General features: G+C 48.9%; 3 protein-coding genes across 4 annotated transcripts; 1 reads left to right on the forward strand and 2 right to left on the reverse strand.

Moving 5' to 3' along the window:
- The first annotated feature begins 12 nt into the window (after positions 1-12).
- On the forward strand, positions 13-12989 carry TMEM116 (transmembrane protein 116). 2 transcript variants are annotated; one of them, XM_009334407.1, is made up of 10 exons: positions 13-55; positions 199-262; positions 4125-4256; positions 8226-8330; positions 9886-9935; positions 10473-10556; positions 10640-10778; positions 11286-11430; positions 11545-11618; positions 12155-12989. In XM_009334407.1, exons 1-10 carry the CDS (start codon positions 42-44, stop codon positions 12353-12355), a joined length of 1008 nt encoding a protein of 335 aa, XP_009332682.1. In that variant the 5' UTR covers positions 13-41; the 3' UTR covers positions 12356-12989. The 2 variants fall into 2 exon arrangements, with proteins under 2 accessions (XP_009332682.1, XP_009332684.1); XM_009334409.1 differs by lacking the exon at positions 4125-4256.
- A 380-nt stretch (positions 12990-13369) lies between these two features.
- LOC103925706 (disintegrin and metalloproteinase domain-containing protein 20-like) lies at positions 13370-15703 on the reverse strand. Its single transcript, XM_009334453.1, has one exon. It carries the CDS (start codon positions 15701-15703, stop codon positions 13370-13372), a length of 2334 nt encoding a protein of 777 aa, XP_009332728.1.
- Positions 15704-17602: 1899 nt separating this feature from the next.
- LOC103925707 (disintegrin and metalloproteinase domain-containing protein 9-like) lies at positions 17603-20103 on the reverse strand. Its single transcript, XM_009334454.1, has 2 exons — positions 20025-20103; positions 17603-19776 (listed from the first exon to the last, which is right to left on the reverse strand). The coding sequence occupies exons 1-2, from the start codon at positions 20101-20103 to the stop codon at positions 17603-17605; spliced, it is 2253 nt and encodes a 750-aa protein (XP_009332729.1).
- Positions 20104-24170: the final 4067 nt, after the last annotated feature.

Raw genomic sequence — 24170 nt, forward strand, 5'->3', positions numbered from 1 at the left:
CTCCCCAGGTATACTCGGCTCTCCAGTGGATACAGTTCACCATGGCCGTGCTCAGGTACAACGCGCTGCTAAACCCGCGTCCCCGGGATGCCGGGATGGAGTTACTATTGCAATGACGATTTTCTCCAGAGAAAGAGCAATCCCTTATCCCAGCGAGGCAGATGTACTCCTGTTCCAACCTGTGCTTTATTTTCTCAGTGTTATAGGTTCCAGCTCAATTATTGCCTACGCCGTCTTTCAAAATGCAGTGCGGTCCCCCGAGGTAAGGTCTGCGCCTCCTTTTCCTTCCCGAAGTCAAGGTGTTGGTACCTCGCAGATGGGTCGCGCATGTAGCAAAGACCCGCGTGGGTCAGGCACTCTGCTAGGAGCAACTGCAGGTCTCAGGCTTATGTGGTTAAACCTTGTTCAACAGCTGAGGCAAAGGGCTTGCCAAGAGTTTGGCCTTTTGTCTGTGATATGAGCTGAAGGGACTAACCTTGAACTGCACCCACACAGGGAGAAGCAGGGTCCTTAGCCCCGCGCTTTCTGCCCCTCCGGGAAAGTCCTCCAGTCGTTCAGACACATCCCGGGAACAGCGATTCGTTAGCATGTCGTCCTTTGTGGGGCAAAACACCTGGAGGGCTGAGGAGCTGGGTGCAAAGCTGCTGAAGTGCAAATTGGAGATGCCCCTGTAGGAAATGTATTTACAGGTGTCTGTCTTCGGGTATTTCTGAGTAGTTTTTCCAGGCAGGTGTGCTACTAAAACTGACACAACTCAAAGACGCTGCAAAGTTCAGACAAAAAGAGACCAGGCTGAAAAGCAGTTTATTGTGCCGGGCTGTGCAATGGCGCTTTGGAAGATTCACCCTGGCCGCGCACAGGAGCCAGGAACATTTCTAATGCTGAAGCAATGGGACTCGGGTGCAAACTTCCCTCGGGGTGGGACTGTCCACGCGTGCACTGCAGATCTGACATGAATGCAGTGCCTGGCACATCCCGAGTGCATCAGACATGCAGGTCGTGTGTGCAGGGAACCCCGTGTGCCTGGGGTTATATCAGACATGCTGAGCAGGTGGCTGGCACATGTGCAGTAACCGTAGACCTCCATCCCAAGCCTGCCAGGCTTTTGCTGTCCACACGCAGTCCCTCTGTCTGTCCAGGACTTACCAGAGGCAGTGCACAGAGCTGATGTGTGAAGCTGGGGTTCGTTGTCCAGGATTTGCAGACGCCTGGCAGCCCGGTCTGTGGACCACGCAGATAACAGGTTACGGCTAAGAGCAGTAGGACAGTAGAGCTGGCAGCTGTGTTGTAACAAAGCTGTATTTGTACTTCCCTTGTCTTCAATGTTCTTTGTATGTCATGGGTCTGATCTGCAGCCCAGAGAACAGGATTTCCAGGGAATGCAGTGAGTTATCCCCAGAGAAGGAAGGCATGCAGTCAAGCTAACAGCTGACACATCGTTGGACGAAGCAGGGTGGGGAGGAGAACATGAGTCCAGGTTTGCAGGGCAAATTTGCACCCCTTAGAACATGCAGGGCAGTCTTGCTCCCTGGCAGCCAGCCTCCTGGAAACGCTCTGCCCAGCACATCGAGAATGAGCTGCGGAGATCTCCGTGCATTCCCGGGGAGGAATGAAGGCTGGGACTTCACCTTAGTGCTGGGATGGAAAACCTGCCTGAGCTTGTGCTGCACAAGGTGCATCAAAGGCCGCCTTTGTCACATCTCCCGCACCTGGAGAGCTCCAGACGTGGTTCTCTTCTGGGGTCCTCCACTCTGGTATGATACGGAGCTGGGTTTGGCAGATGTCCCGGTGTGACTCAGCAGCCTCGGCCCGTTTACTTCCATGGCAAGAAGTCTGCATTGCTCAGGAGCCCTTGTGCTATTAGTCATATGATGTGGCTGTGGCTTGGGAGCTGCACTCTAGCTGCTTGTGAACCACACATGGCTCTGGGTCACAGATGGACCCTTCCTGCTCAAGCAATTCCAGATGTTTCTTCTCAGATTATTTCTGCAAATCCGGATAGGAGGGATGGATACCAGCTGGAGGGACTTGTCTGCATCCGGCTTCCAGGCTCGTGTTCTCCTGCCAGGGGAGACCCGTTGCTGGTGTTTCAAAAGCAGCAAAATCTTCAGTAACTTCCCCATCGCCTTGTCCCCATGTTTCTGGTCTTAAGTGGAAATTTGTAAACAAAGGGGCTGGAAGAGATACACATCAAAGCTTGCCACAGACAGCTTATTCCCCAAGTCATGAGGCTCCAGAGTAAAATGTCTATGTTTAAACAGCTTTGGAGGCTGGGAGGAGAACAATGTTATAAACACTTCCCCTCCTGCTCCCAGCCTAGGAAATCAAATATTGCATTCTTGAAGCTTGTTTTCTGTCTCTATGGGTGAATAAAAGTCTTCAGCCTGAGCTAAATCATTCAGAAGAGATGATGGCAAGCAACGAACAAAGAATTTCCTCTGTTATGTCAACAGGTTCTGTGCAGGCAGATGTCCCTGGGCAATGGCCAGAGCGAGCTAAATCAACATGTATGCTCCAGCCTGGCAGCTCATCTGAATCATTACGTCTTTACATTCTCTTCCTCTATTTTATAAATACCATTTGTTTTGTTTTTTTCTTTTCCCTTTTGCAAGGAAGAGCCACGCTGCCTTTCACTTACCACTATGTCACCTACTTCTTTGTTTAGGTCTGTGCCAAAATAGCTCCTCAACCAAACAGCGGTGCCTCGCTCCAAGGACACTTGTTGCTAGAGAAAGGGGTCACGTGTTCGATTGCAAAAGTTGCTTCTTTGCTTATTTCAGAGCTGCTTGGTTTTCACCTGCCGTGCTCGCAAACTGGACGATGTCCCCAGCCTGTCATGCCTATGACCGCCTGCCAGGGCTTCAATTCTGCACCAGCAAGGAAAAACCTGGTTAAAAAAGGCATTCGTAAATGCAATGACGTGCAGACTAGCTCCAGATGCTTAACTAGCAACAGCAGTTTGATTTACCGTGTTGCTGGGTTGGATGGTACAAATACGGAACTGAAGGGACAAGGATGTTGGAGGATAGAAATCCTGCAGAAGGCAGAGGACCTGCCGTGCTGCTGCATGGCAGTGGGCGGCCCAGGAAGACACCAGACAGATCTCCCTCAAACTATGGCATAAGGACAGATCTGGTTCAATCAGATCTACCTTACCACTTACCAGTCTTACTAAGCTCTTTCTCGTTGCTCATGGGAACAAGAAAAGTATCACACAACACGATGGGTGGCAAACATTTACTTCAAGGACAATATTGAGGCAAATCTCACCAAAAGCTCAGTTCCATGAAAGAAGTCTTGAAATCAAGGCCTCCTGAAATGTTTCCATGCTGCGTTTAGCATTATCATTTCCTGTAGGGGAAAAAAAATGCCATCGTTTTCTCTCCAGGATGCTGAAAATTAGGTACCAAAGACTGCAATTAAGAATCTAGATAATTAGGCTCCTTTTCCAGAGTGTCTGCTCTCCCACTAACAACGACAATGTTGGCCAGAATTTTGCACAAATGTTTTCCTACAGTGTTTACAGTCCTTTTGGCCAGTGCATGCAAACTGGAAATGGGCTGGAAACTGCCATTAGAGGAGACGCGACTCTGTTCCAGCAAGATGCAGTGTGCAGCAGAGAGACTAGTGGCTCTCATAGTGAAAATTAATCTTGCATGTAAAATAGATTCAGCCTTAGTCACCAACTGAAATGACGTGAAACACAAAGGAAAAATGTCTGTTTCAAGTTATTTCAGACCTGAAGAAGGGTTTGTGTTTACCAAAAGTTTGATTTCTCTATCAGTTGATTTAACAAATAGTATCGCTTCTCCCTGCCAATGTGTCCCATTCTGCAAAACTGTAACATTCTGGAGCTTGGAAATATTTTCTGTAAGATTTGGTGCTGCTTTTGGATCCTGGGGCATTGCTAGTGCCAGAAAGGATGATTAGAGCGGGGTATCTGCATTGAAACAACTCCTGAGAGCAAGAATCAGCATGGCTTTTGTGTGCAAGGAGAGCTACCCTACCAGAAGAGCTTGGGGACGAAAGCATATCTAGACGAGGGGGTAAAGCTGCTGCTGTAGGTGGTCACGGGAGTGTTGTGACCATCACCCAGACCTGCTGACTAATTTCACTTTTCTCAGGTTCGTCCACTTTTCTACCTGAGCCTCTCTGACCTATTTCTGGGCATGTGCTGGCTCACTGGGGCGCTTCTCTATAGTACACCAACCTCCAAGCAGGATCTCATCTGCTATAACCTGCAAGCGACAGGACAAGTGAGTAGCCTTGGCATCACCATTCATGCACCCATTGCCTTAATTAGCCTCGCTGGTGATCAGAGCATGGCTGTGGGGGACTGTTTCTAGGCAGGCTTTGGCAGAGACTCCCCGTGTGGCCCTGACTCATCAGATCTCTTCACCCTGTGTGTAAAATGGAGATAACGATGCTTGGGTTTAGGTACATCTGGTTTGTGAGAGGCAACGAGGAAGGCAAAGAGAGCATGGGATTTTGTGGTTGCTGCGTTTGGGTTGCTTGTGTAAAGTGAGTAGACGGGTCTTAATCTATTTCCTGTTGGACCCGTGCCAGCGATGATCTCTGTGCCTCTCACACGGCAGCTTTTCTATTCCTCTTCGTGCTTCCTCCATCCCGGGCAGGAACAGACACATCCTGCGATTCGCTTGAGCTCGGACTTACAACATTACTCATATAAACAGCCCTGCTTTTGCTGACCTGGCCCTATCCTCTCTCAAACAGTCCCAAGGATGCTCAGGGGCTGCTCCGTCAGCGCAGGCTAGCCTCGTGCCCCAGCGATTCGGCTGCTTTCCAGCTGATTCCGTGTGCTGGAGACTAATTGGAGTGGAGTGAGGGAAATACCATTTTCCTGACAGTTTGCTTTTGTCTCACCGAGTTCCCATTTCACCATTAGGCTTTGCAAATCACTGCTCTCAAAAAACTCTGCAGGATACAGCCAAGCTTGGGCCAGAGCGGTGGTTCACAAGCGGTGATCTCTGGGCTTAACAGTTTCCTTTTAAAGGACCCACAAAACCATGACTGGGAAGAGCAAGTGGCTGTCGGGAGCCTTGTTGTGTGTTGTGTGGGGTCGGACAGCTCCCTGGGAGCATGATGGTACCCACAGATGGGAACTGAAACATCTTCACTGAGCAGCAGCATCTGAAGCTGGAGAGGCTCTCCATGTACCTTGGAGAGGGCAGGGAAGTAGCTGTGTGCGCGGTATGGAAGCGTTCATGCTGTTGTGTGTCTGGGGATGGGTGCCTGCCACCCAGGGTTGTTTCAACAGCTGTTCTTGTGGGCAAAACCATAATACTCATGATGGCGAGAGCAGCTGTTCCACTCCCGGCTTATCTCTGGTTTCTCTAGCTCTCCTGTGCCGCTGTGGAAGCACCGCAATATGTTCACGTCGGGAGAGGAAGCAGTGGGGTGTGGGTAACTTGGCCACTTGGGAATGATGCAGAACAATATCAAAGATGTTTTTTAGATGATGGTACAGGGGAAAATGAGAAGAGCTTGGGAGAGGCTTTTCAGAGCCGAAAGGTGGAAGGAGCATGTGGGACTGAGGGTGTTTCTGAGCTGTTTCCCTTGCAGCTTTGCCTGGGGGACAGTTCTAAATGCTGGTGTGATCTTTTCATGGCCTGGGGAAGACAGGCTGCACTGCTAGAGGAGAAGTAGGTTGGATATAGACAATAAGCCACCATTTCTCAGCGGAGACACTGGGAGCATGCTATGCTCCCATGCATTTCTGGCTCTTTTCTGCCCTTGCTTTTCCAGCCTGTGGCCATGCTTCTCAGGGACACCAGCAAAGGATGGGGGCCAGTTGGGAGCTTTACTTCCACGCTGGGAAAGGCAGCGTGGGTGGGCAGAGCTGGCCTTGGGCGAGTCCTTGCAGGACTTGCCTTTGCCTCAGCCCCACAGTGGATAGTCAGGGCGCTGTGGTGGGGTGTGCAGGGTGCCTGCCACATCCCGACCTCGGCCATAGGGTTCCTGGGCTCCTCTCCTGCATGCCAGCAGCAGACCACCTCCGGCAGGAGGACTGGGGGGTGGCAGAGCCAGCTTGTGTCTGGCAAGAGCTGTCGCTGCTGTTTGCTCTGGGAGAAATTAAAACAAACGGAGCACTTGCCATAGCAACCGTGCCTGCACGGTGCACGTGACACAGTGCAGGACACCTCCTTACCAAACACCCAGTAATGCCCTTGCATGGTGGGAACACCTTGTGCATAAGTAGGAGCCAGTAACAGGTTTAACCAGCAGTTTCTGTAGAGCATAAGTGATCTGTAACCGAATGAAATGAGTAAATGTCTCCTGGCCCTATTATGCCCATGCTGAGCAGAGAAATCTCGCAAGGGTTGCATTCCTGGGTGTCTCATAAACACACGTGGCTTCTTTGCACACAAACAGCTAGAAGATGTAAAATGCACTGAACGGCAAGGGTGAGGACAGGCTCAGGACTGCTAGGCAGTGGTGTTTGCAGATGGCAGCCCTTGGAGACACTCACACCACAGTCCATGTGAAGTGGTTGTCTCAAGGGATTGCCTTAGGAGCAGGACAATATTTTGCCTTATTCAGCCTGTTTACCATCACTTTATCACCAAGGGCTGACGTTGCAGCGGATGGAACTCCCCTAACATCCATACCGTGTCGTAAAGGAGGAGATTGCTTTGTTTCTTGGACTTTCCCTGTTTCAGCCCCAGACTCTTGGTTGATATTATATGTAAATACTGCTCCCTTCTGCTGTCCCTTGACTTTGTTCTCTCCTCCTCCCTGCCTTGCCTTTGCGTTACAATAATAAATTCCAGAATAGAGATTGTGGTTATAATTGCACAATTCCCCGACATTCTTCCAGTTCAGTTCCAGTGGCCTAATAATGTCCTGGCAGGCTCCGCTCACGCTGGTGAGCACAATGGGGACACACAGAAGTGTTATAATGAGGCACTCTCATGTCTCCCAGCCCCTGCTTTATCTCCTCATGGTGAGCACTGCAGGGCTGTCCACAGCCCCGAAGCTGGGGCTCAGGAGAGCAGAACTTCCCTCGCTTTCTGCTGGCAACTTCACAAGTGGCTTTTGGTTCCCTCTTCCAAAAAAGAAGGCAGTGCTGACATTTTGTGAGCCTCTCTAAAGCATTTTGAAGTGCAAGAGAACGATCTTTGTGGACTGTTTTGATGACCTTTCCTGGAAGTAATTGAAGAAGGGCAACAAACCCTCATTAAACCTCATCTAATGAGCTGGAAAGTCGCTGTAATGTTCCTACTGCAATGTAGCAGCCCCTTGGACTCAGCCTTTTGAATCAGCCAAGAGTGTTTGCAATCTCAGTGAAGGAGACCAAGTTTATTTAGTGACTACTTTCCTGGACTTAGATGATACCAGGGCGGCAAACCTGTGCTCCTTGCTTCTTTGGCAAAGGATAGCAAATCCACAGAAAAATTCATTTGTCCAGCCCTTCCTCTTTGCCTTTGCCACTGAAGCATGTGTTTCCTGTAACAAACACAGCACACGCATATATATAGTCTGATTAGGCAGCACTATTTATACTTGACTGCATCCATGGATTCAGAAACAAATTCAAGAAAGATTTGGGGGTTTTTACGGGAAATTTCAGATATTTGGTCTCATCTCAAGCTGGAATCAAGGGCTGTGAAACTCTCTGTGGGAAACAGTGTTCTGTATCTTTTCTTTCCTCCTTTTTCCCATGGAGGGAAATGGGCTCTTGGGATGTTAACTCAGGCTTAGTGCAGATATTCTCTGCCCCCACGTTCCTCTCTAAATATACTATTGTTTTCTGTTTCCGTGAATTCACTGTGTAGTGAGCTCATTATGTGAGAAGCAATCTGTCTTGTGTTTCCTAATGGATGTAGCATAGAGAGGGTCAAAGTGCTTTTGAACCCTTTGTTGCCAGGATTTGGGCCAAAAAATGAGCCAAGTCACAAAGATTTGTATTTTTAAGACAGTCTGCTGTCATTAGTTCTCCTGTCCCTGGTTTGGGGCCAAAGTGAAGCTGCCTTTGTGCAGTCTAAGGTGGGAACCCCTCCTCTACCGGGCTCTTCCCAGTCGGTGTCCCACTGCAACCCAGTAGACATGAGCACAGGGGCTGTGCAGGGACCCTCATATTTGGCAGTCCACTATGCTGTTTAGCATCCTGCCTCTGGCCCATGGGCTTTGGGTTCCTCAGCGATGAACTAAAAGTGCTACAGGAACTATTATTATAGGACTGAAATACTGTCTGTATATCTCAGATATTCTACGTGGCCTCTTTTCTATACACTATCAACTACACCTGGCATCTGTACATGGACCTGAAGATGAAATACAATCAGAACCTTCACAGGATGCCCCCCCAGGTGAGTAGGACTGACATGCAACAACTGTTGGGTACCAAGGTCTACCTGTGGGGTTGTGGTGGGGTTTAGGAGGTGCATACATAACGGTATATCTCACCACAAGGACTTTGAAGGCCCTTCTGCCCCACGGCTGTATGAATTGACATATCTTGCCCACTGATGTCAGCAGGGTTACAGCTAGGTCTGCTGTAGGATCTCAGTGAAAGATTAGGCTTGCAAGACCAAAGCAGGCAAAGGCCAATGGCAGCATACACCTCAGAGCAGAAAAAGCTCAGGACTGGGTATTGGTGAAGTTCTTCTGTAGTTAGAAGAACAGCAATTTGCACCAGCTGAGTAGCTGGTTTGTTGCTGTCACTGCCTTCTGCCAGTGCATGGCAGAGGGGACAGGAAAGCAGGGGGTGCCTGGACAGCCTGGAACTGAGGACTGACAATTTCTGTCCTTCCCAGGTGTCATACAGCGTTCGAGAGTGTCAGTAAGTATTGTAAGAGTTTGAGATAGGAGGTGTGACGGAAGTGAGCTAGTGATAAAAGGACCAGTTGGCTCTGTGAACAGTGGCCAGTCCTCATTTCATCATCGCTGGCCTTTACAAAAGCCCTTTGGGGAACCAGTGCAATCGCTGGGAACCAAGAACAAGGACATAGTACTCAGAAAAATACTCTCTGCGTTGCAGGCTAAACAAACACTTCACGTACCGCATGACCAAAATCTCTCCTTGCAGTTGTTTCATTCCTCACGCCTGGCTAAACAGTGGGGCACCACCATCGCTGTAACCGGTGTGTCGCTCCTGATGTATTGCTGCCAGATGACAGCTTCCTTATGCAGCTCTTCCCATTGAACCCATGAGCCCCATTTCCGTATATAGCCTTTTTCTTCCCCAGACATTTGCTGTGCACAGCAAACTTTGTATCCCAGATATTCCATCTGTCGGTTTGGGAGCAGCAGGCTGGGCAGATCAGTCTATATTTCAAGGGCTCTTGTCCATAGGGTTTGGATCCATTTGTGGGACTGGTTTCCTTCTTGCTGGACTCCCATTCAAACCACAACACCTACCATAATTCCTCACCACTACAGCTGTGCCCGCGTTGTATTGTCGTAGCTGGTGTGTGGATGCCAGCTGCCAAAGAACATTTCCTGGTAAGCAGGTAGCAGGACACTCCAAATTGCCTGCATTTCTTCACCAGAACATAAAGTTTTTGAGGAACAGGGCCAGGTTAAGTGAATAAGCAGTACAAAAAATGAGTAAGTTACACCACAGAGCTCATCAAGTGTCTGCTCCTTGTCCAGTTCCAAGTTCCCTTCTCAAATCCTCTAGTCTTGAAGGAGAACAAGGCAGTAAGCGGGTGGAAGCATCGGTTGTTCCTGTTGCGAATCAGCACAGACTGAACTCGGCGGTGTTGATTCAGTGGAAAGTGGAAACAAACATTTGTGCTCGGTCTGGGGATCAATCAGCATTTGAAGAACCCTCAGCTGCTGAAGTGCTCCCTGGGAGCTGGTTCCTGTGAGCCAGTGGCTGTACGGAAATGATCATTTAATTAAGCTCTTTGGATTTTGCAGGTTGTAGAATATGCCAGTTGCATTGGCCGAATAGCAACTATCTCATCTAGGTAAGATTTAATTCTCTCTGGCAAAATGATGTGGTTTTGGTAAACTGTAGTGTGCTGATCTCTGCTTCCTACTTATTTTGAAGCAAGTTTTACTAACACCTGTAAAGCTCATCACTAACAGCAGAGTGACCCAACAAACTCAGAGTAAGAGGTTTTGGATGTAAGGGCCTTTCTCCAACCGGGTTAGTTTTATATATATATATATATAACTATCACTATATTAGCTATATGTAGTTTTTCAGAAAGTGCGATGTAAGGGCCTTTCTCCAACCGGGTTAGTTATATATATATATAAATAAAACTATATTAGCTATATGTAGTTTTTCAGAAAGTGCTCCCTTTACCAATGTATTGCCTGCATGAATGAAAGTGCAGAAGTCAGTAAAGGGGATAAAATACTCTTCCAGAGCAGTGTCAATAAAAACAATTTTTAAGTCCTCTATAGTGACAGGAGAAAAACCAAGTAGTGTTTGGCTGGGGATGGGAGCAGTGCAGTGCAATAACTAGTAACTGTGCTGTTGTCCTTTCTCCTCTTAGCCTGATCCCTTTCCTTCTCATGGTGCCTGTGTTTTGCCTGGGCAACAGCAGTAATTGCTACCAGAACTTCAGCCAGAAGCATGGGTAAGCTTCACGCGTCTCTCTGAAGCAGCCCCACTGCTTACGAGTCACAGCAGGAGCTCAGGCTCTTCCTTTTCTCCCCACAGATGTCTCTTGATGCACACGGAAATAGCCATGCCCACCAGCGAGCCGCAAACCCTGAGTGGCTCTGTTTGCCATGCGATGCATTTCTATGGCATTGGGGTCTTCCTCATTTCCTTTCTGATCAGCTTCGTAGCAATTCTGGTAAGAAATATAGTCCTTGCACGCTAGCCGTTGCACCCAGATGATCAGTGTGAGAAGATTTGCCCTTTTTCATCTTTTGCTTGGGTGGTACCAGCGGCCAGGCAATATCAGGGGAAGAATTGTGTGGTGCCGCTTCCCTTTTCGAAGGGGTGGTCGGGGAGAGAAAATATCATTGTGCCACCATATAAATCCATCTGGAGTCCTGTGTTCTGTCAACCCATCCCAAAAAGGATTTAGCAGGTAGAGAAGGCTCAGAGCATGGCAGCAGAGATCACCTACTGCATGGGTCAACAAAAGCCCAAATCAATTCGGAGTCTTCAGTTCAGAAAAGATCATGTACAAAGCAACTGCTCTCCCCCAGGGAGCACACTGTTGCTTGAAAAGGTTTGATAGATTGAAATGAGGTTTTGGCTAAAAAAAACATGGGATACTCTGTCCTAGATGAACAAGCCAGATCGGAGCATGTGCACAAAATACCAACGACGATGTATGCTTGTTCTTTTTCAGGTTATACTCAGTCAAGCCCGAGGTTTGTACAAAAGGTTCGTAAACTCCACAGGATTCCTGGGGGATCAGCAGTGGGCCATGATTAAAATGGTGGAACAACGAGTGGTTTTTTACCCCATCGCATTTTTCTGCTGCTGGGCCCCAGGTTAGCAGAGCGCTGAGTTATTTTCACAACATTCTCCTAAGACATAGTGCCTGGCAATGAAATTCCAAGGAGGTGGGGTTAAAGCAACGCCCTCTTGTCCATCCCTTTTCACAGCTGTACTCCTTGGAATACTGAAGCTGACAGTGTCAACAAACAGCAAAATCTACATGGCTCTTCTAATTCTACAGGTAAATGTCTTCCTCTGCAACCTCCTGTGTTTTGCCTTCTCTGCTTCAACAGAGAAATGAGTGTTTGCCTGTTTCTAATCTCTGCTAGACAAAGCATGTTCGTAGCCACAAAGATCGTAAGTCTGATTGATTTATGCTTTTTGTTGGCAAAGATCTTTGTTAGTTGTTTTATGTTTTTCACAGGCTTGAAAAGGTCTCAGTAACCAAAAGCACAGCACCGTGGAAATTGTAGAAAATAGGACTAGAAGGGACCCCAGAAATCAGTTAGTTTATTCCCTTTCTGTGAAAGTCTCCAAATGCAATTCCTCCACGACACTTGTCCAGCTGCTTGATGTGCCCGAGGCAGCATTTAGCAAAGATTATTAAAATAACCGTGAGATTCCTATGTCACGTGGGGATGCAGATAGATAAAAATCATGCTGGAAGTGGGAGGCTTGGCGTAACGTGCCAGGTTTGACAGCCTGGTAGGGAGCGGTGGAGTGCTGTGCAGTGCTGGCTGACAAGAGAGCCCTGATCTCCCCTGTGGTCTCTCCCAGGCTCTGACAGCAGCTTCCCAGGGGCTTCTGAATTGCATCGTGTACGGCTGGACACAGCACGTCTTCCTCTCCCTCAAACGCAACGCCTGCAGGGACGTTGACACTCAGACTCCTCTCTTGCGCTCCCAGAAGAAGTTCTATGCCAGCACGCTCCCCGCCAGCCCGCCGGACACAGAGGGGTCCACGTCCACCCTCCTCTGATGAATCCCTGCGTCAAAGGAGAACAGGCAGCATCCTAACGAGACCTTGTCGTGTTTTAGCCATGTCAGCCAGACCCGGTATCAGGCTGTCTGCTGCGAACTGTCTCGCCAGCAGGAAAGCTAGCTGTAGTGCTGGAGGAGCCTGAGCAGAGCTGTCAGAGACACTTTTAGTGAAGATGATAGTTATTTATTTAACAGGTTTGTATGGATTGTAAATGGATTCTTTAAACATGGTAAATCTTTAGTACAGACTTTCTCCTTATGGAAATATCTCTAGAAATGCAGCAAATTATATGTAACAGCTCAGAGATCTGGTACAGCTCCTTTGAGGGCAGGTGGTCAAAGGATGTTTTACTTCTCTAAGTATTTGCCATTACAAATTAACAGTAAAGCAAAGGTGAATATTTTTCAATCTCTGACTTTTAATTCACTATAAAAATAAGAACATGTACCATACTAATAGCCAACTGCAAGGAATGAAAAATTGCGAAGTAGCATAAAAAAACCAGTGCTCACTTCCGTGCCTCGACTTTTTGCACATTTCCCTTCTGTTCTTCATGCCAACTCCTGCTCAGCTACAATACTCAGAAAAATAAGCTTCTTCGACCCGGTGGAGCATCTTTCCTGAACCAGGTGAGCAGGACTTTGCATGAATCTGTCTATACTCTTCTAGAGTCTCAAGTGAATTATTTACTAAGGTCCTACCGTTCTATACAAAATAATAAAACAGATCTTTAGCTGCATTGAAAACAACTCTCTAACTTTTACACTCTATTTTCTAACAGCTTCACTTTTTGGGTCCAACCCAAATTTCTTTACATAGTAGGTAACACAAGAAGAGGAAATACTCAAGTTTTGTGTAATTAACTTCCATACAGTTTACACAGTTACGTCATGTAAATCACCTTGTGGAAAATCTCCTGGAACTAGCTGTCCAGCTTCAGGGGCATACCCACGGGGATTGTAGTGCTTTCCAAACCTCAGCTGGTGGGTTTCCCACTGCTTTAATTTTTTTTTAAACATCTTCTTCTTCTTCCATACTCGGCTCCTCATCTGCAGGAGTCTCACTTCTCTCGGTGGCTAAACTCGTACTGAAAAACGCAGCTATTGCCTTTCTGTATTTGGTTACAGCAATGAAGAGAGCAATCAGAACAAGGGCAATGGGAACTGTGATCCCAATTACTGCCCCAAACACTTTATTTTGGACAACCTCCACCATGGACATCATGAGAGGTGGTGGAGGGCCGCTGTCCACACTCCCGCCCAGGCCGTGGAACTGGCAGTCTGGAGGAGCCCAGCCAGCTTCACAGTGGCAGTGTTTGAGGTTGTTGCAAACCCCTTTCCCCCTGCACAAAACATTCCCATTGCACTTTGTCCTGACCATGGCATCTGTGCATGTCTTGTTAATACAGATCTTTTTTGGCCCACATCTGGTGCCATCAAGCCCTCCTCCGATATCAGGCGTATCGATACTGGCATGGTAGGCTGTGCCCCAGCACCAATCCTCAGGCCCTGGCATCTGAATGATGGTTTCAGACCCCTCCAGAATGGGTATCCTCTTCACATTGGCACACTGCAGCCTTCCACACAGAGCGTTTTGGGGTTTACATCCCACAAAAGCAACTTTGGTCCCATCGCCGCCACAGTTGCCAAATCGATCCCCTTTTATGTTCTGCTTTTTGAAGCAGCTTTCTGGAGCACCCCGAGCTTCCTTCCCAAAGACTTTTCGGCACAGGTTGTCATAGGTTGCGCATTTCCCGCGGTAGCAGTAGCCGTCATCACTGCATGGCGTCCCGTCGTGCACATGCAAATCCTCCGGGCACCACTCAGAAGTCCCATTGCAATATTCAGGCAAGTCGCACTCGTCCGCCTCTGACCTGCACTTGTGTCCTGCAGCACGAAAGTGGCATTTCTGACAGCATTGCCCGACGGAGCAGACGGCCCCTGGCTTCAGCCTGCAGTTTTGGTGACAGCAGGGATTGCCTCGGCAGTCCTGTGGCCCCCCACAGTCACATTGCTCTCCCTCATCGATCACCTTGTTGCCACAATGCTTAAAATAGAAGAGTCTGTGGGGCTCTGGGATGTTGTGCAAGCAGTCGCCATCCCCTCTGCCGATCAGGTCTAAATAGCTCTGCCGGCTGCAGTTGCTGAAAGCCTTGGCACCGTCGAGCGAGTCTCCCGTCATGTAGCACTTGGTGGCTTCTCCGCACACACACTCCTTTTTGTCGTGCTCCATCCCCAGGTTGTGACCCAGCTCATGAGTAAAAATAATTGAAAAGGTTATGAAATCTCTCCGTATATGTGAGACAACACCTGATTGATAACCGGGGTGGCAGATGCTACCTACATACGCCAGCCCAACAATTAGTCCAAAGTCCATGTAAGTAAATAAATGTGCAATGTCGTATTTCATCCTCTGAGAAAGATCCCTATTTCCCCAGTCGTTAAAATTTTTAAGAACTTCTTTTATATCCTGGCTGTACTTGATGAAGTTCCTGTACGTCCAGATCTCCAGCCCAATCAGGCAGATGCGAATGTTCAGAGGATAGTAGTATGTTTCAGATAAATTGATCGTATCTGTAACCAGAAGCATCACAGAGGTCTCATTGCTCCCTTGGAAGGAAAACAGATAGTGGTCCACCACGACAAATATCTCAACGTACATGGTGTGCTTCAGTCTCTGAGACAAGTCATGCTTTCCTAAGGCTGTTTTAGCTGCCATCCCACCCGGCTGGTTTTGGATCACCTCATCCGTCAGTCCGCACATCAATGGCTTGTTCTGGGTCTTCTCTCGCCGGTAGAGAAGGTGCTGGAAGGTGAAGGACCCCGGCACAGGTTCAATGCCGTAGCTCAGGTTCCCGATTTCCAGCTGCCCCCGCAGACCCGAGCAGGTGCTCAGCGTGGCGAGGGAGCCGGGGCTGCCTTCCACATAGCCCAGGTAGAAGCACTCCTTGGGGACATGGGGCTGCTCCACCACTCTTGCCCCCCTGCGGCTGTATGTGATGACCGGCAGGTTTTTCACCAGAAGTCCTCTCTTCTGCGTGAGGTGGATGATGCGGTTCTCCCCCTCCACCCTGAGGATGTAGGACACTTCTTCCTCCACAGCTTTTCCCGCCCTGGGGGCCAGTTTCCTCGGACGGACTATCTCATGGACAGCGTAGCCCGGTGGTGGATGATGGCTGCCCACCCCGGGAAGGAGACATGCCACCAACACTGCCCAGACTCCCAGCCTGAGGAGCGGGGCTTTCCCCCGGCCGCCATGACACACCTGGAGCCATCTCATCGCCAACGCCTTCAAAATGGTGGTAAGACACCTTGGGGAGGGTCCTGCCAACCCTCGCACGGACATCTTGACCCTCTCCCCATGAGGTGCTCAGGCAGTGGCCGTGCTGGAGCTGTCCCCTCAGGGCTGGCACGGGACCCAGCAAAGGTGTGTGCCACCCTGCTGCCCCGAGGTGCGGCTGTTCCCCTCAGTGCCCCTTGAGAAGGTTCTGGAAGCACTGCCGCCCCTGTCTGCCGGCTGTGACACAGGGCCGGGTGGAGCGAGGCCGTGGCACGGGGGCCATGGGTACTCCTGTGGGGTGACAGGGATGAAGGGCACCTATCCCCGCTGTGCTTCCCTCACCGGGGCACTGTGGGGTGGCCGTCACGGCCAGGGAGCTGCGGTTGATCTTCACGGCCGCTCCCCTGCCACTCAGTGAGATCTGGGGAGCCATGCATCCTCACCACCCCCTCCTCCTCCTCCCCAAGGGGGGGACCCCTGCCCAAAGATTGCCTGTGGATCGTGAATTTGAGAATTAACCACAATAGCGCTCCCCACAGCAAATTAACTCTACAAATGTTGATGCCCCTTGGCCACCGCCTCACCTCCTTCACCAGTCTGTAACCCAGCGGGCTCCAGACATTTTTCTTAATCACACACCCCTATCAATAAAAATTTCCCGACTGTGCACCCCCAATATATGTATATTTAGTTATTTCTAAATTATATGCCTGTATACTGAAGTTCTAATATTTTCTTTGGAGACTCCTGCTGTAAACACCACCCGCAGGGTGTTCATGGGTCAGTGGTTACCCCCGCACGCCTGGCCTGTGCCTGCTGGGTGTCAGGCACGGCTTGTTATAAACAGAAAAACACATTTCATAGATACACGTGAGCACCGGCAGGCAGCAACGTCTGCAGCTCTGAATTTATCATTAACCAGGTCTACCTGGAGGTGAGCAATAGCCCACTCCAGTGGGGTAAATTCCCTTTTCCAGCACAAAGCACTCCTGCTCCCCAGCATTCATCTGCTTCTTTGGGAAGTGCTGAAGTTTTCTTTTTTTGCACCATCCCTGTTCTGCTTCAGAGCTGTTCCTGCACCCGCTGCTCCCAGCTTGCAGACACCTCCGCAGCAGCCTGGGTTTTTTGTCAGCTCAGCCTGGTGGTTTCTTTACCTGCTCAAAGCCTTCCTGCAAGCTCCTGTCCAAATGATCCTGCCAGCTTTGTAGTTTTCACAGAGGCCACTGACGTAAGCAGTAATGAATTTTTTTTTCCCCCTCTTCTTTCCACATCTTTTTCTCCTGTAATCAAGCCTCAGAGCCCTTTCTTCCCTCCTCCTGTCTCCTGCTTAACACCCCCTGATATTTTCAGCAGCTCGTGTTTGTTCCTGGGCTGCGGTGCTGCAGAGGTGCTCAGGTATGCCCAGGACGGGCTCAAAGGTGGGCACGCCACCTGGGACCCTGGTTCCAGAGGAGGTGGCTATAGGGTGTGGAGGCAGTCCTATAGAGTGGCGTGGACAGTTTGAACCCCTTCCTCTGAGCTGTAGTGGAGGGTCTGTGACCCAGAAGTTTCTTTGCTCAGAGGGAAGAGCAGGTGTCCTTTGGGGACTGTGGGATTAGTGGAGCGGGGGACTCGCTGCTGCAGACCCCCATGCTCTGGGCTGAGAGATGAGCGCTGCTCTTGCCTTGCAAAAGGCTCTGCCTCAGCCACCCCGGGATCCTCCTTGCTCAGCCTGTGCCTGTCAGTGTAAACCAGCAGGCAGATTTTAAATTAACCCGAGCGCCCCTGTCATTTTTGTCAATGACTTTTTTTCTACTACGGAGTGAGGTCAAGCAAAACAATTTAATTCTGCTATTCTACAGAATAAAAACTAGGTCCCCTAACTCTACACTTGCATCTAGATCAATTTTAAATGAGTCCACTGCAGCTGGAGTCTGAACCTGGTGACTGACTGAATCCAGCTTTCCACTGCTGCCACGTGAAGTCCTACACAGGGGAGTTTTGACCCTCAGCTGGTTTTGAGCCATCTTTTTCCACCTGGTCCTTCGCATCCTCCTCAGGAGCCGGTTCTCTAGACCAAAGGCATCCAACAAGTCTGTTCAATGCTTGGGTTACTCTGAGCTTTCTCACGTGCACAATGACAAGTGCTGCGAGCGCCAGAACAGCAACAGGTATTACGGTTATCCTGATGATGAACCTAAAAAGCCCCTTTTTAGTGACCGGTGTAGGCCCGCTGTCAATGCTTCCTCCAAAGCCAATAAATTGGCAGTAGGGAGGTGCCCAGCCGTTGTCACAGTGGCAGTTTCCTCTAGTGTTGCAGATGCCTTTTCCTCCGCATGTTCTCGTGGCAGAACAGCGGGATGTCAAGTACTTCTCCTCAGGGACACACGTCCGATTAATGCAGATCTTCTTCTCACCGCACTGCATGCCATCCTTAATGACTCCAGCATCCAGAATGTCCACGCCCAGGTGGTAGTCTGTGCCCCAGCACCAGGTATCGCCCACCGGGGTTTGAATGATGGTTGTGTGATCTTCCAGCTGAGGTAGACGTCTAACGTTTGTACACTGCACCCTCCCACACAGGACATTTTCTAGCTTACATTTCTGAAAGTTGATATCTGCCCCATCCCCCCAGCAATTGCCAAACCGATCCCCTTTCATGTTCACCTCCTGGAAACATGGTAGTGGAGCAGGCTTTGCTTCCTTGCCAAAGATACTCATACACTGTAATGCGCGAGACTGGCATTTGCCTGAATAACAGTACCCATCCTCAGCGCACACAGTCCCATCTTGCTTGGCCACATCTGCTGGGCAATGCTCAGATGTCCCGTTGCAGTACTCGGGCAGGTCACACGGACTGGTACTCTCCCTACACACTTCTCCTTCTGGAAGAGGTTTGCAATTCTTACAGCAGCCTCCAGAAGTGCAAATGGCTCCTTTTTTTTTTTGACAGGTATTGTCACAACAAAGGTCCAATTTACACTGTGCTTCTGAGCCACAGTCACACTCTTCCCCAACCTCCAGGACACCATTCCCACAGCGCTGCACTGCAAACGTCATTACCGATTCTGGGGCGTTATTAAGGCAGAATCCTTGCCCTGATGCTATAAAATCAAAATAGTGCTTTTTGCTGCAGTTGCTGAATTGATAGTTCACTGTGCCGTCTGCACTCATGATGCATTTAGAGGTGTTTCCACATCTGCAGTATCTGTCATCGTGCTCCATGCCAAGGACATGCCCTAACGCACGAGCGACATGGACAGCAGTGTCCATGTAAGGCTGTTTTGCAAACGATACAACAGCAGAGGCGTGTTTTCTATCACATGCACTGGCAAAGTTGGATTTGCCACCTGCATGCAATGCTCTCATACCGCCATCAAAGTCCATCGAGGCAAATAGACACCCCACGTCATGCACGGCGTACGTAAGGCTTTGCTGCTTCCGCCAAAGATTAAAATTATGAAGGACCTTGGTTATGTTTTTGGTAACACTGATGGGGTTCTTCTCCACCCAAACCTCTAGTGCAGTTATCAAAACACGAAGGCGGAAAGAATAAAACAGTCCATCCACCAGATTGATTATTTCAATAACTTCCAGTGTCACATTAGTTATACTTCTGCCAAAGGCGTCAAACCCTTCCTTGTCCACCACGACAAGGAGCTCCAAATACCGCGTGTGCCTCCGGGGCTGGAACTGCCCTGTTGCTGTACCAGGACCTGGAAATTGTCCACCTTCACTGGGCATCTTGTACATCACTGTTCCAGGAACTGCCTCCTCTCTCTGCAACAGAAGATGCTCAGCCACGGTAGAAGCTGCCAGGGGCTCGATGCTGTAGCTCGAGTTTCCAATCTGCAGCAGTCCTCTGAGCCCAGAGCAGGTAGTCAGAGTCACCGCAGAATCCGGGATGCCTTCCATGTAGCCATGGTAATAGCAATCTGCTGGCACGTGGGGCTGTTCGACCATGATTTCCCCTCGGGAGTCACGAGTGAATACAGGGAAATTTTTTATTACGAAGTCTTTCTGCCTGAGGTGAATCGTGTAATTTACCCCCTGAATGCTGACGATATAGAACACTTCATCCTGGCTGGCTTTCCCTGCCTTGCGGCCAAGTTTCCTTGGAATGACTATCTCGTAGGCCCAAGAGGGCTGGGGGCTGCAGTCTGTGCAGAGCAGCAGGAGCCCCTGGAGCAGGAAGGAGAGGCCCAGTCCAAGGAGGAGAACCCCTCTGCCCATTGGGACGCACCTTGGCTGTGTCTGGCTTGGAGCCACGGTCACTGCCTCCCAAGCTGGAGGAAAGAGAGGAAAGTGTGGATGATGAGGCATCAGAAAAACTGCCTTTAACTCAGCAGCAAAGATCCTTTCTCACCACCAGGACATCATCCCTCAGGGTCTGCCCTCTTCTCCCCACCCAGCCTGCTGCTCCCTTCATCCAACGTGCCTTTTCTTAGCTCTTCCTCAGCTACCTGTCCGCCAGGGAGGTAGGACATGCCGGGGGCCGGCCAGCCAGCCTGCCGTCCAACTGCAAGGGAGCAAAGCAGCGGCAGGACAGCACTGGCACAGGGTGGGAAGCCAGGGGAGAGCTGCTCTTGGGGCTGGAACAGAAGGGCCCGAGGGGCAACCGTTTCTCCAGCCCTGCTTTGAACACAAACATTCCACAGGGAGAATGAGACCTGCACCGCGGGCACTGGTACAGCCCCCTCGACACCGGCACAGGTGGGAGCAGCTTCACATTAAATATGCCCTATCTCATTGCTAAGAGCCTGCTGCACCCAACTTGGGCTGACCCCATTTGCTGGCCCAGCCAGTACTGCTACAGCAATTTGTTTAAAAGGGGATTAAGCGCTGATAAGTGGAAAGCAATAGCAGATTACCAGGGAAACAATGATTTGGTTGCTAATGGGACCTTCAGCTGCAGTGGTGAGAGCCTTCTCCATCTGTTGACAGATATCCTTGCAGGGCTCCTCACTCAGCTGAACACGTCACTGACTGTTTTAACTATTTGAGGGGAGTTTTCTTGCTGGAAAGGGAGAGGCATTCTTCAGGCCGCACATCCATCCATGAGTAGGGGAGAGTCTTTTCTTGTGCCACTTCTATAGAGTATTTGCAGCTGGTTTGGCTGCCTTAAATCAGAATTATAGAATAGTTTGGGTTGGAAGGGACCTTGTAAAGGTCATCTAGTGCAACCCCTCCCTGCCGTGGGCAGGGACATCTTCAACTAGATCAGGTTGCTCAGAGCCCCGTCCAACCTGACCTTGAATGTTTCCAGGGATGGGGCATCCACCACCTCTCTGGGCAACCTGGGCCAGTGTTTCACTACCCTCAGTGTAAAAAACTTCTTCCTTATATCTAGTCTAAATCTCCCCCCCTTTAGTTTAAAGCCATTCCCCCTTGCCCTGTCGCAACAGGCCCTGCTAAAAAGTTTGCCACCATCTTCTTTATAAGCCCCCTTTAAGTACTGATAGGCTGCAATAAGGTCTCCCCAAAGCCTTCTCTTCTCCAGGCTGAACAACCCCAACTCTCTCAGCCTGTCTTCACAGGAGAGGTGTTCCATCCCCCTGATCATTTTTGTGGCCCTCCTCTGGACCCGCTCCAACAGGTCCATGTCTTTCTTATGCTGAGGACTCCAGAGCTGGATGCAGTACTGCAGGTGGGGTCTCACCAGAGCGGAGTAGAGGGGCAGAATCACCTCCCTTGACCTGCTGGCCACGCTGCTTTGGATGCAGCCCAGGATACGATTGGCCTTCTTGGGCTGCGAGCTTGGATACTCCCAGGATGCTTGGAAATTGTTCTCTCACTCCCCTTCCCAATGCCATGGATGCTCTAATAGCCACTCACTATCCAACGCACTATTAATTCCCCAAAAGTACCAAGCAGATGGACGTTAACTCTTACAAAGAAGATGGCCTGGTGCACACAGGCACTCACAGCTGTCCCACCACTTCTTTTCGTGCCGGTTTTGTTCTGAAATGCTCATGTGACAAGGGTCTATCTGGTCACTGTCAACAAGCCAGTCAAGCCATGCTTGAGGATAATAAAAATACTTCTAGAGCCAGGAAGCATACAAGTGCCATACTTGACAGCCCTAGCCTGCGTTCAGAAGGGCTGACTGCCTAAGAGGCGAGGAGAAGCACCCCAGTGCTGCCTGGCAAAGTGCACGGCCAGCCTGAATGAAAGCCAACCCGTTTCTCATTTACTGTGTCTCCCAAGTTGCCAGTCCAGCCACAAGTCCCTGCAGTGCTCCCGCTTCAGCCACCTTCAAAGCAGCACAGCACCCTGCAAGGATCATCATCCTAAAGAAACTGGTTCCTAGCTCCTGCCCCAAAGAACACGCTTGGCAGAGTGGAGGAGCCGTTATACCTGACAGGGGAAATAGCACTGAACACAGAACAACTCATCTCTCCCTTCCCTGACTGCCCAAAGTCATGGCTACAAGAAAAATCCTACAGAGCTTGGGGGGTTAACCTGTAGCACTGGGCATGTAACTGCTGCCATCTAACGGAAAGCAGTGTTTTAAAGAGTCAATTTCAGGCTATGTTGCCAGGCAGAGCACACGATTTTCTAGGGCTTTATCCAGCTTATCCTGTCAGTCATTCTTTCATCTCAAAGCCTCACGGCACTCCTGCAAAATACAAAGCAAAGTGCTTATTCACATTTTTAAGGCAGGCGGGATGGAGGTCCGGGGCTGGCAGGAGAAGCAGGGTGGCAGGAGAAGCGCGCTGCTGTGCCACGCAGGCCACAGCCGTCCTTCCTCCCTCCTGTACTAGGGGGACTTGGGAACCAAACAAAAGCAGCCAGTAACTTTTAAGTTTAGTAAAATCATTTATATACACCAATGCGTAATATTTACAATATAATACTGATCCAAAATAAACTAACATATTACAGATAACACTGAAAAGGAGAAATGAAAACATTTTAATACACAGAAGTTAAACATGGCATATGAGGACAGACTCAGATTTCCAAAAGAAAAACCTGAAGTAATGACAGCAAAACTTTGACATGTTGCTATTTCCAATCAAAAACTCTTTTGCCTAGTCAAGTTCTTCTAACTTTTTAATATATATATAGCTTAAAATAATCAAGTCACAGGAGAAGTCAGATATACAGAAAATTTTGGAAAGGTCAAATGATTTCAGAGGTTTTTCTCTTAAATAAAATTCTAAAAAAAAAACAAAACACCTGTAGAGCTTTCCCATATCCTTTTAGTGTTTGTACAAAGAATGTCTTCTTTGATCCCACACGACCCTTCCATATCAAGATATTTACAATATTCACAGTCTGCTATAAAGGATCAGTAGATTTATTACCAAGTAAAACCTTACATAATCAAGACAAGGTATCTTGCATTTATGTCAACTGAAAAATAAAAAACACAAGAAGGAGAAAGTAAAATACTACTTTAAAATATGTAAATGAATCCATTAAAATGTATTTAATTTTGAAATCTAAACCATAACTTTTTAAAGAGTAAAATAATCAACTTTCTCATAGAAATAAAACCATTTGACCTTGAATCTTCAAATTGTGTTTTCTCAATCTGTCCCTCCTACCTCCGTTTTAGATCAGGCCATTCTTATTTATCACAGACAATAAAATCTATAGTAAATCCATAAAAAGCAGTTCCTTATTCACAAAAGCCCTTAGAAATTTGACTTCCCTCCAGACACCAAAACATTTCACGGTCAGTCGCAGATGTACCCACCTCACTGTCAGTAACAGTTTGAAATTATTCTGTTGCGCAAGTTAAAGGACCGCGAAGAGAGGAGGGACCCCCTAATGCACAGGCAGATCCCATCTCCTCTGCTTATTTCTGAGCTGCCTTGGATGTCGGCGAGCAGCAGTTGCTCTCACACCCCAAGGTGCTCCCCACTATACCAAATGCACACCGGTGCTGCAGAAACAGGCTGAAAGCCTACAGACCGTTACCCAACGGCACACAAGCCTCGCTACTGCCGTCTTTAACACTAGAGCAACCTGCCAGAGAAAAAATAGGTCCCAGTGCGTTACACCCCCAAGTTGCGCGCAAGGTGCTTGGATCGTATCAGGCTGTGGCGTGGCAGTAGCCTCTGCTGACCGCACTGTGTGTTGACCATGAGAGTAGCTACAATCTGATCCATTTTTCTGCTAACAAGCTCTGGCTCCCAAGAAACTGCCCGACTATTTTCCTCCTCGGAGGGCAGAGTTGCAAAGTGCTTTTATGGGGAATTTTTTGCACTCCCATTCAAATAAAGGTGATTTCCTTGTTTATTTCTCTATTTGCGATACTTAAAAGTTCCAATACAATGAGATTTCTCAGAAAAAAAAAAAGTATTATTTCAAGTTAAAAAGGAAACGATCCATTACATTTAGAGATTGTGTGGATGTTGACGTGACCTAGAATTTAGGGCAAGGACAGAAATGCACATAGGGCCTGCAAACTTGCAGATACTACCAAGAAATGACAAATACTCCTGTTTCTTGCTAATTCTCTACAGTTGCCATCGATAGATGTCAGTGCACAAATATTCCATGTAGTGTCAGAGGTACAATTCTGGCTTACGCAAAAACTCCC

This window comes from Pygoscelis adeliae, unplaced genomic scaffold (genome assembly GCF_000699105.1).
Source record: "Pygoscelis adeliae isolate BGI_AS28 unplaced genomic scaffold, ASM69910v1 Scaffold262, whole genome shotgun sequence".
NCBI classification, from domain to species: domain Eukaryota; kingdom Metazoa; phylum Chordata; class Aves; order Sphenisciformes; family Spheniscidae; genus Pygoscelis; species Pygoscelis adeliae.